Genomic DNA, 11,613 nt, shown 5'->3' on the forward strand with positions numbered 1-11,613 from the left:
GACAGCATGAATACAGACTAGTAATTACAAAGTAATTCCAGGAGACCTAACCAGTACTAAGGACTGGTAGGGGAAAAGGGAGTCATCAGGAAAGGCTTGATGGAAGCTAGGAATTCCAGGAGTTAGGAATTCTGGACAGACTGTACAAAGGGAAATGGCACATTGAGGTCAGGGAATAGCTAAAAAGTCAATGTGGTTGGAAATGATAGTTTGTGAAGGAGAGTAATACAAAATAAGAGTGGAAAGACAAGTTGAAGTCATATGTGGAGGGCCTTTTAAGGCCTTGTTAGGTTGTTAGGTTGAGATGCTTGTATTTTGTTCTAGAGACAATAGGCAACTGTTGAAATTTTTCTATAGTACAAAAGAACCGATTATTAAATAACCAATTATTGGAGAGATCCAGGTTTTTTCCTTTTTTAAGGAAATGTCTGTCCTTGCCCAAAAATTTACCCCACCTAGACCATCTTATCTAAGTGGAGTAGTTGTCCCATCCAACTAGAGAATCTTACAAAGAATTTAATTTAAGGTGAATTCCAGTCCATTGAGGTCTACTCAGACTTAGATATGGGTAGATCCTTTCTCTAGATTACCCAAGGTGGGTGGTGGTGTGCAAGTAAATGGCATAATCAGTCACATCCCCTAGCCTCTCATTACCCCTTTTATTAATCAACAATAATTAATAATATTAATAATAATTAAATAAAATTATTAATTACTCAGAAACTATGTCTCAAATTTTATATATATGCAAGTAATAATAGTATCTGGCAGTAATATAGCACTTCAAAGTTTATAAATCACTTGACAATACAGTATCTCATCTGAGCTGAAACAAATGGGGGGGGGGGTGATGGCTGTGGTAAGACCTAAGTATTAGGAAAATTAATGTGTCAGTTGTGTGGAGGATGGATTGGAGAGGGGATAACCTGGAGGCAGGGAGACCAGGTAAGAAGCCAACAAGAGGTGATGAGGGCCTGAGCCAGAGTAGTGGCTATGCGAGTGGAGAAGAAGGGACCAGTGTAAGATACATGGAAACAGAATTTGTAAGACTTGGTAACTCAATGGACATGACGTGGGGGCAGTTAAATTGAAGGGCAGGAAAGATGCAAGGTTGACTCCAAGGTTGCAAATATGGGTGGAAGAATGGAGGTGCCCTGGGCAGAAAATTCATCAGTTTGGAGGTGGGATGGATTTGGGAGGAAATAGGAATCTTGTTTTGGACAAGCTGAGTTTCAGATGTGGCTGGGACATCCAAGCAGAATTTATTCAGTTGGCTTCTGGGGAATTAAGGACTGCAACTCAGAACAGAGATTAGAGATGAACAGATAGACAGAAGAGACTTCCATCTCAAGGGATGGGGGAGGGGTAGGAGGGAGGGAGAGAATTTTTAAAAATTTAAAAATGAATGTTAACATTTTTTGCATGTAATTGGAAAGTATCTAATGACATAAATTTTTAAATGTACATATTTCTAAAGATGTTTTATAGAGATAATAATTAAACTCATGAGAGCTGATAAGAACCAAGAGAGAGAAATCCTAAAAGAGGGTTCAGAATCAAGCCTTGAGGGATACCTATGTAATCCAAATATGGATAGAACACTGGACCTGGAGTCAGGAAGACGAGTTCAAATCCAGCCTTAGTCACTTACTGGCTGTGAGACCCTGGGTAAGTCACTTAAACTCTGTCTGCCTCAGTTTTCTCTATTGTAAAATGGGGATAATAATAGCATCTGCCTCTCAGGGATCAAATCTGTTGTGAGGATCAAATGAGATAATATTTGTGGTGTTTAGTGCATTATCTGGCACTATTAAGTAGGTCAGGCACACTACTATTAAGCATACAGTAGGTGCTTAATGAATGCCTCCCTCTTTCCTTCCTTAAGTGATGGTAAATGGGTAATGATGGAGAGAAGGAATGGATGATCCTGAGAAGGAGTGGACAGACGGGAAGATAACCCAAAGAGAACTCTGTCAGAAACCAAGGAAGCTAAGCGTGCAGAAGGTGCAAGTTAAATGGGCATTTAGAAAAGGAGATTTGTTTGCTACGTTCAGTTGTTACCTGTCCCTAGGGGGCTAACAATCTAGGTAGGGGCGTAAGCATTCTTCTGGGTCAAAGGAGAAGGAAGGTGGGCACCCAGTGTCTCATCCTGAACACCCTCACACACTTATAAGAAAGTCAACTTTTTATTGGGTCCCTGGGTACCTTTGAAAGGCGGCACACAGAAATAAGCCAGACACAAAGATCAGAACGAGTTCTGGTAAACACTGGTGGGCAAACTGAATGGACCAGGAAGGGCCCAGAATGTGGACAAGCAGGGAGAGGGAGCCCAGGGAGCCAGGGACGCAGACAAGGGGATGTGCAGGCAGGAGAGGCTGGAGTCTCTTATACCCTGAGACCGAAGGGACTGGCATAGGGGCACTATTGGGGCTAACACAAGATGCGTGTGTATGTCTTTGTATATATTACACACACACATATATATGTTTAAAGGCCCCTACACACCAGCACACTTTTAGCAGGCCTTTCAGTGGCAGATGCCCACTGGGGATGGGCACATGGATGGACCCACTTGGGCTATACGCGGAGGACAGGAGGGGATGGCCGCGCCGGGGCCTGCGGGCAAAGGGCACGGGGAGCCTTTGTGACTTTCCAGCCTCGATTTCCCCCATCTGACCCACGAAGGAAGGCCTCGCTCTGGGTGAGGACGGGAGGCCGCCGGCGCGCGGGCAGCCGCGGGGGAGTGGATTCTGAGGCCCCGCGGGCCGGCGTGCTTGGGGGCGGGGGTCCCCGGTCCTGCTGCTCCGGCACAGCCCCGCCCGCCTCGGAGCCTCACCTGGGGCTGCTCGGGGCTCCTGGCCGGCCCGGTCCCGCCGGGCTCCGCACGTGGTCCCGGGCAGCGGCGGCGGCGGCTCCGGGACAGCTCGGCCTCCTGGCCCGGCGCTCAGTACTGACGCCGCAGAGCCCGCGGCCCGGGCTCCTCCCCCGGCCCCGCCTCCAGCGCCCGCGGCCGCCGGGACGCCCGGCTCGGCTCCGGGGCCGGCCGGGCCGAGGCCTCCTCCGTCCTGGCGCGGCAGCGCCTGTGGGGCCACGCAGTTCGTACGGTGGTGATGGGTGTCTGGGAATAACATGGGGCGGAAAGCGGCGAGCGACCATGGGCAATGCCCTTTTCTTACACATGGGGAAACTGAGGCAGCGAGCCTTCACTAGGATGTGAGCTGCCTCCTGTATCAAGGCCCTTCAGCTGCGCCCTTGGAGCTCTTTCCCCTCCCAGCAGGGTACTGTGCCATTCAATAATCATCATCTCATTGCCAGTACTTCTCCAATTTGCCCCGCCTGGGAACTGAACTGAAAAGGCCCCTTCTGCACATGCAGATCCTGCCAGCGCCTTCCAGGCCTCTCTCGGACGGGTCTTCCCTTCCCCCTCTTATCATCCCTTCCCTCGGAAACCACGTGGGGCCACACATTGGTAAAGTCCCCCTGCAGCCCCCCCCCCCCACTATGACATCATTCCTTATCCCCACCCCCAGGCCTGTTCCTCCTTCGGACTTCCCCATTTCTGGTTTCCTGCCCCCGCCCCCTGCAGTCTCCCGGCCCCAGACCCTTCCTACGTTACCCCGCTCATCGCAGTGGGTTACTGTAGCGAGTCTGCTGGACCCCCTGCTCTCAGTCACTGCCCCTCCCCGCAGTGGGTTACTGTAGCGAGTCTGCTGGACCCCCTGCTCTCAGTCACTGCCCCTCCCCGCACTGGGTTACTGTAGCGAGTCTGCTGGACCCCCTGCTCTCAGTCACTGCCCCTCCCCGCACTGGGTTACTGTAGCGAGTCTGCTGGATGCCCTGCTCTCAGTCACTGCTGCTGTTCCCGCGGCTCTGTTCCAGCGCCCGCCACAGTGGTCACCTCCCACGTGGGCTCCTGAAGTCCCCTTCTCCGCTACCGAGCACTTGAGGCTGGATGGGGAGGAACGTGAACGAGCCCGACCCCGCCCCGGCGCGATGAGCCGGGAGGCATGGAGAGGATGGAGGCATCGCCAGAGAGGGGACTTTCACTTATCCCCAGCCCTGAGTGCAGCGCCGAAAACGGCTTAAAGAAGGTCTGCTGAGGGACGGTTCTCCCGGCTCTAACCGCTGGGCTCACCGATCGCTTCTTCGTTGAACCTATAAAGCCCCCGTAGCCCCCCTGGACCACTGCAGCATAGCCTTCTAACGGGTTCTCCTGCGCCTTGTCTCTTCCGTCTCAAATCCATGTTCCCTACAAGCTTCCAGGGACTGGCCCATGTCACTTCTTGGTTCAGTGGCTCCCTACTGCTTCTAGACTGAAATACAAACTCATCCACAGGGTATTGAAAGTCCTCCATAAACTAGATCTAACCCACCTTTCCAATCTTACTTCACATTTTTTCATCTTTGTAAGGGTGTACCCTCTTTGAAAAAACTCCCTTCCCAACAAATTCTCACTTCCCCCATCACTCCACCTCTCCCCCAGGCAGTAACTTCTGGGGGAGCAGAGAGTTGGAAATGCAAAACTTGTCTTTTCCATGACTTTACAAAGGCCCTGTGCCTTCAACGACCTCCTTCCTCAATTCTGCCTCTAGAATCTCTCACTTCCCTTTCAGCTCAGCTCCTAAAAGAGGCCTTTAGGATCTCCCTGCATCAGCTGCTTAGCCTGTAAAGTCCTTAAGGGCATCTATCACCTATTCTGGAATCACTATTATTTGGCACATAGTTGGGGTTCAATGAATGCTTGTGGATTGATTGATTATATCCCCAGCAGTTAACACAATAGCCTGCACATTATCATGGGTATTCAAAAAGGAAACTCTCCAGCATTGCCACTCCTGGACCCCTGCAAAACTTCCTGGAGGCATGGAGAGGTTAAGGGAATTGCTCTGGGTCACATACTTGTATCGGAAGCAAGACGGGAGTCTTCTTGACTGCAGGTCTGGCCCTCTATCTTCTGTGGTACATAGGTATGTCCCTCACATCTTAGTCACTTAATAAAAACTCTCAAGGATAGTGTTTTGAAGCAAGGGAGAAATATGCTCTTGGAATTGGGATCTGAGCACAAGCACCCCTAACTGAATTGAATTGGGAAGGGTATGCACAAATTGGATATTAGGAGGAAAAAATTGGAAGGACTGGGGAGGAGGAAGGGGGGGGAATAGAAAAGAGAAGTAGAAAGACCAGCCTTGACTCACTGACCAGTTCTGCTTTTCTGGGGTTAAAGGAAGGTGTTTGTCAGCATATGTGAGCCTAATTGTCTGTGACTGGGATCCCCCATTGTCTTGAGTTGTTCCAGAGCTGTCCCATGTGAATGAGTCCTGTCTCCTCATATAGACTGAGCTCTCCAAGGGCAAACAGGGTCTGCACTTCTGGACCATGAAAACATTACAGGAAGAATTGATTTGACCAAGGTTGGACTTTTGGCCTCCATTCCCTTTCCCCCATTACCTCCAGAACTTCTAATCATTCAATTAAATCTAGTAAACATTTCCTAAATGCCTACTATGTATAGAGAACAATATTTGGAACTTGGTATATAAAGAAGAAAGAACTATGATCTATTGTCCTTACAAAGCTTATTTACAGTCTAATAGGGAGATGGCATATATACCAATAATTATAATTATAATTAGACAAGAAGTCCAAAAGGGTCTTGACAAGGTGAGCTCAGAAGATCGAGAAATTATGACTTTAGGGGCTGAAGGGACTTTTGGGGGCTTGTTGTGCTTTATCCTTCCTTTTCAAAGCAGACCAATGACATCATGAGCCTGATATACAGACTTGCTCAAGTGAATTAGATTTGACTGAGCCAGAACTGTGCCAACTCTAGTCACTGGAGTCCAGAGGTGAGACAAGTGGATGCAGAGGGTAACCTTGGCCTTCCTAAATTAAGGTCTTTTCCAGATCTCAATTTGTCTGAGGCAACATCTCATAATTCCATGATTAGTCCCTAGGGAAGAATTGAGACAAAACATGGCCCAATTTGCCGTCCCAAAGATATCAGTTTGGGAGGGGAAGACCCTCAGAGGGCGATTTGCACTTTTTAAGAGCCGACAAAAACTAAACAGAGCCCTGAGACTTAGTTTGGGCCTATTACTGGCCATTGGGTAAAAACCATTATTCAAAGTCAAGTAGTTCCGTTTAAAGATAATGGGATTTTTTTAAAGCCTGTTTTTCTGAGCTATATCAAGAAATCAAAAATAAAGTTTGCACAGAACAAAAATAAATTGTCCAGAAAAAAATACTTTAGAAAGAAGCACAAGAAAAACTGGGTAGCTTTAAAAATGATGAGTAGTATTTACTACATAATTTAAAAAGTAAACTGTGTGAAATGGAAATTCATGATTTTGTACTGAATTCTCTTTTTATGTTGTGCATGGAAACGTTCTTTTTGTGTGTGTGTGTTTTTTAGGTTCAAAATTAATAAAAACATTTTTTAAAATCCTAAAAAAACTAAAAGTATTCAGTCTCATTTTGGAACAATCCCCCTATCTATATATGTGTGAAATGTTCTTTACTACCCTTCATTACTACAAGGATCAGATTTGTCATCTGAAAAAGATCTTTACTTTTTTTTCTCTTGTATTTTGATAAACTCTGAATGAAGCTGGAGCTGTTAAACCTTGGGGAGGAGCAGTCAGAATTGGAAACTTTTACTGCTTTCAATACAAAATTAGTAATGCACTGTTTTGTATACTTGTTTTTAGTTTTCATTTTGACAAACAAGCAATGCCATTAAAGCTATTAGAGTAAAATCTCTGAACTATTTTTTAAAAATCCTAAAAAAAGAGAGACAAAGCTTCTTTTTAAAGCATGATGCAACTTTCAAAATACAGCATAACATGTTTACTTCTTCCTATTCAATTCTGGGCAAGTCTCACTTTCAGTCTTCAGTGTCTGTCCAAGATCTGTGTGTTGATGGATCAGTACAAGGGGGTTGTCCATCCAGCTGTCTGGACAACAGACTTTTTTTTTCATTTACTTTTTGAGTAGTTAGGCTGAATTCTTCTGAATGAACCTGAAATGTATTTCAGAAGTTTAGCATTGTTCTAGGGGGATATAGTAATCAGCACATTATAATCTAAAAAGAGGAGCATCAAGAACAAGTCAGTATTTACCATGAAGACCTAGATCATTATCAACATTTAATAATGAAGGGAAGATTTTTTGCAAGGTCATACACAAGACTAGAGCAGGGCCATCATGTCTATCTCTACGTTTTAGCCTGAATGACTTGCCCAAGATCACACAGGTAGCAAGCTTTGTAGGCAGAATTTGAAAATGCGTCCTCTGAATTCTTGAAAGCAAAGGTTATTTGTAAGACTTGGGAAGTAAATTCAACTGAGATTTGCATCTTGGGAACACCTACATTTACACTCTTCCTACACCTTGCTCCTGGACATGAAGTCTTTCACTAGGTATGCCTGTGAAACATGGACAGTCTACCAGAGCCATGCCACAAAACTGAATCGTTTCCATTTGAACTGTCTCAGGAAGATTCTGAAGATCACCTGGCAGGATAAGGTACTAGACACTGAGGTCCTTGCTCAAGCTGAACTGCCAAGCATTCAAACTATGCTTCAGAAAGCGCAACTGCAATGGGCTGGCTACGTAGTTTGATTGCAAAATGTTGTTTGCCAAAAAGACTATTTTATGGAGAACTCCCATGGGGCAGGAGATCACATGGGGGTCAGAAGAAGTGATACAAGGACACTCTCAAGGTCTCTCTCAAGAATTCTGGATTTGATTGTGTCACATGGGAGACACTGGCACAGGACTGCTCAGCATGGCATGCCCACATCAGAAAAAGTGCTGTGCTCTATGAGCAAAACAGAATTGAAACAACACAAAGGAAATGTAGGATGCACAAATTTGGAGTGACCACCCCAAATATTCACACAGATGTGTGCCCAATCTGTGGTAGAGCAATTCCAAGCTCGTATTGGTCTGATCAGACACAGTTGCCCACATTGAAACTTGACTTTATCATGGTGATGTCATTTTGATCCTCCTTGAAGATGAAGGACAGCAACCACCAAATTCTACCACCAAAAACAGACATTCTATCTCTCAGCTCCCAGTATTTTCTTTGGCTATCCCACATGGACAGAATGTTCTTTCTCTTTGGCTCAAACTGAGGATCATATTGGCTTACTCTAAGTCTTGCCTAAAGTTCCACCTTCTATATGAAACCTACCCCAACCTCTCTTAATTCCAGTGGCTTCCTTCTACTAATGAAGTATTCTTTCTGCCAAATATAGCTTGTTTGGATATATTTGTTGCATGTTGTCTGCACCACTACATTACAAGCACTTTGACAGCAGGGATTGTCTTTTGCCTCCTTTTGTATTACCTCAGTTAGCAGACTATCTGGAACATAGGTAATAAAACAAATACATTTTTTTAAATTAAATTATTTTATTTGTTTTCAGTGTTTGACAATCACTTCCATATGTCTTAGATATTTTTCCATTCCTTCCCCCTCATTACCCCCTCCCTCCCCATTCCCTCCCTGGGACAGCATACAATCTTATATAGGTTCTACACATATATTCCTATTAAATGCATGTTACATAGAAGAATTAAAATGAATGGGAGAAACCATAAAACAAAACAAAACATAATACAAAAGAAAATGGTCTGTTTCTATTTGCAATCCAGTTCCACAGTTCTTTCTCTGGATGTGGAAGGCGTTTTGCCTCAAGAGTCCCATTGGAAACTTTTTAAGTCCATGCATTGCAATGAAGTACTAAGTCTACGAGAAAAATTCCTCACACACTGTGGTTGTTGCTGTGTACAAAGTTCTCCTGGCTCTGTTCCTTTCACTCAGCATCAGTTCATATTATTCTTTCCAGGCTTCTCTGAAGTCTTCTTGTTCATCGTTTCTCATAGCACAATACTATTCCATTACATTCATATACCACAACTTGTTCAGCCATTCCCCAATTGATGGGCATCCCTTTGATTTCCAGTTTTTGGCCACCACAAAGAGAGCTGCTACAAATATTTTTATACATGTGGAACCCTTTCCCATTTCTATGATCTCTTTGGGATAGAGTCCCAGAAGTGATATTACTGAGTCAAAGGGTATGCACATTTTTGTGGCCCTTTGGGCATAGTTCCAAACTGCTCTCCAGAATGGTTAGATCAGCTTATAGCTCTACCAACAATGAATTAGTGTGCCAACCCTCCCACATCTTCTCCAATGCTTATCATTCTCCTGTTTTGTCATGCTTGCCAATCTGATAGGTGTGAGGTGGTACCTCAGAATTGTTTTGATTTGCATCTCTCTAATCAATAGTGATTTAGAGCATTTTTTCATATGATTGTAGATAGCTGTAATTTCTTCCTCTGAAAACTCCTTGGTCATATCCTTTCATCATTTATCAGTTGAGGAATGACTTGTATTCTTGTACATTTGGCTCAGTTCTCTATAAAAATAAATATATTTTTATTTACTGATTAACTCTTTCTTGAACATTGAAAGATCACTTAAGGAATCTGAGGCTGAGAAAAGGAAGCTGTAAAATGAGAATAATAGACACCTTTTTTACATGGTTACTTAGAAGACCAAATGAGATGATGGACATAAATCCATTTGCAAAACATAAGTACTGCATATGAGCTACCATTATTACTGTTAACAGTTTAGTTAACATTTATGAGGAACAAGGTCATGGTCAAGGACAAAAGGTATAGTGTATATTTGTTTGGGGGATGGGAGAGAGTATTAGGTAGCCCCAGAAGAGAAGACAGCAGAAAGAACCCTCAAAGGGAGGCGTGGGAGGCAGCAGAAAAAGTCTTTTCAATTTTGGTGAGAGTCGAGCAGGGACTTCACAGGAATTCAAGAGTGGTTGGAACTTCTAGAAGTTCTTTTGTTCACTCCTCTGGCCCAGATGAATGTTGGCTTCAGTGACTTAAAGCTAATAACTTTTTTTCTCTTATAGAGAGAGGCCAAGCTGCTTCCTTTGTCGTGAAATCTCACAGTTTCCTAATTCTTTGTCCTGATTAAAGCTAATCACACTCCAAACTATTATAGTATTAACTGTAATGATTCTGTTGGATGGCAAGGAAAACACCTAGACCTTGAAGGAAATGAGAGTTTGGGGTGGTAGAATCCATTCTAAGTATGGACAAAGGCAGAGATAGGAGAGGACTGGATGAAATCATGAAGAGGAATAGGATTATAGATTTCAATTGGGTGGATCATTGTATTGTGTTTATCCTTCCTTCTGGAAGAAGACCATGACATCAGGAAGATGATGACATGACTTGCAATTGACTTTGATTTGAGTGAGGGAGGGCTGTGCAAGGTCACTGGCTTCACTTTCTCTTCCAGAGACATCTGGGTCCAGTGGCCAGATATTCATCAGGATGACTGGAGATGGCCTAGGATGCAATGGGAGACCCTGGTCATTTAAGGCTAAGGTATTTTTCAGATTCTCACTTTGAGTGAGGTAATGCTCATTCAGTGAATAGACCTCTCTTAAGTTTTTACTGAAGGGATGGCCCCTTAATCAAAAAAGAAAAACAAATGAAACCGAGAGGGGAAGACCTTCAGGGTTCCTGGCCAAAATGGAAATAGTTATTATTTAGTATTTACATTCACTCTGTGCTAGGAGGAAAGGGATCTATTGTCTAATCTATGAGCTCCAGAGTGAATTGGACTTAAAGCTTGGTCTTTGAGAAAGAAATCTAGCCAGTAAACACAAAGGAAAGAAGGTACCACTTTTGGCCATCAAAATGTACCTTTCCCTGGGCAGAGCATCCCCAGGTAAGGAGGGATAGGAGAAGAAAGAAGAGTAGAGAAGAGGAGAGGAGAGGGGTGGATCATAGATATAATCTAGAAATAAAATCTAATCTGTGAAATGAGAGTTGAATTAAAAATCTCTATCATCCTGTTAATGATAGTCATGTCTTAGCTGCATTCTTCCTCTGCACCTTCAATCCTCTTCTTCCATTGATGAGTTCTTCCCTGAATCCCCATTTTGAGGAAGGGCACTGATTAGCCATCCTTCATTCTCCAGATGTTATCACCATCCTCCTCACTCCTTTCTGCCCTCTTTTCCATGTCATCTTTCCCCGTTAGAATATATATGCCCTCCTTGAGGGCAGGGACTATCTCTTTCTTTAAATTTGTATCTCTAGCACTTAAATTACATAATAAGGGTTTAATAAATATTTATTGTAGTGCTCCATTGGCAATATCAAGAGATCGGGAAGAAAGTGCACCTTGTATGCTGTCCTGTGGAGGAGTGATGGGAGAACATGGATAAGTTACACAGAATGAAGAAGGTATGGATGGGTTGTCATCTGCACTGTTGAAACAATAACAAATTTTAAGCAATGAGAAGGTAAACTCTAAGGGAATGTGAGTTCCTTGAGGGCAAGGTCTATTTCATTTTTGTGTTATATGTACAGTATGCATTTAATAAATGCTTGTTGTTAATAAATATTGACTGGTTGACTGCCAAATCCCCCTTATAGAACTGAGGCCTGAATAGGTGTTAACATAGGAGGCAGGTCACTTGCTCACCAGAGAAACTGGTTAGACTCTGCCACTGGTATCTTATACCCGACTCCGGGCTCTGACTCAGAGCCACTGCCCATAAC

General features: G+C 44.0%; 1 protein-coding gene and 1 long non-coding RNA gene across 3 annotated transcripts in view; one reads left to right on the top strand and one right to left on the bottom strand.

Annotated features, from left to right (window-relative positions):
- TRMT61A (tRNA methyltransferase 61A) overlaps window positions 1-3,265 on the bottom strand; it is a 106,829-nt gene extending 103,564 nt beyond the window's left edge. For both annotated transcript variants that reach the window (XM_072630126.1, XM_072630125.1), the window contains exon 1: window positions 2,837-3,265. In XM_072630126.1, coding sequence (XP_072486227.1) covers window positions 2,837-3,180 — 344 coding nt within the window. In that variant the 5' untranslated portion in view covers window positions 3,181-3,265. The remainder of the gene's footprint in view (window positions 1-2,836) is intronic.
- Window positions 3,266-3,378: 113 nt separating this feature from the next.
- Window positions 3,379-4,691, top strand: LOC140518202 (uncharacterized). The gene is made up of 2 exons (XR_011971858.1): window positions 3,379-3,469; window positions 3,880-4,691. It is a non-coding gene; the product is annotated as an uncharacterized lncRNA (long non-coding RNA).
- Window positions 4,692-11,613: the final 6,922 nt, after the last annotated feature.

Source organism: Notamacropus eugenii, chromosome 1 (genome assembly GCF_028372415.1).
Source record: "Notamacropus eugenii isolate mMacEug1 chromosome 1, mMacEug1.pri_v2, whole genome shotgun sequence".
NCBI classification, from domain to species: Eukaryota; Metazoa; Chordata; class Mammalia; order Diprotodontia; family Macropodidae; genus Notamacropus; species Notamacropus eugenii.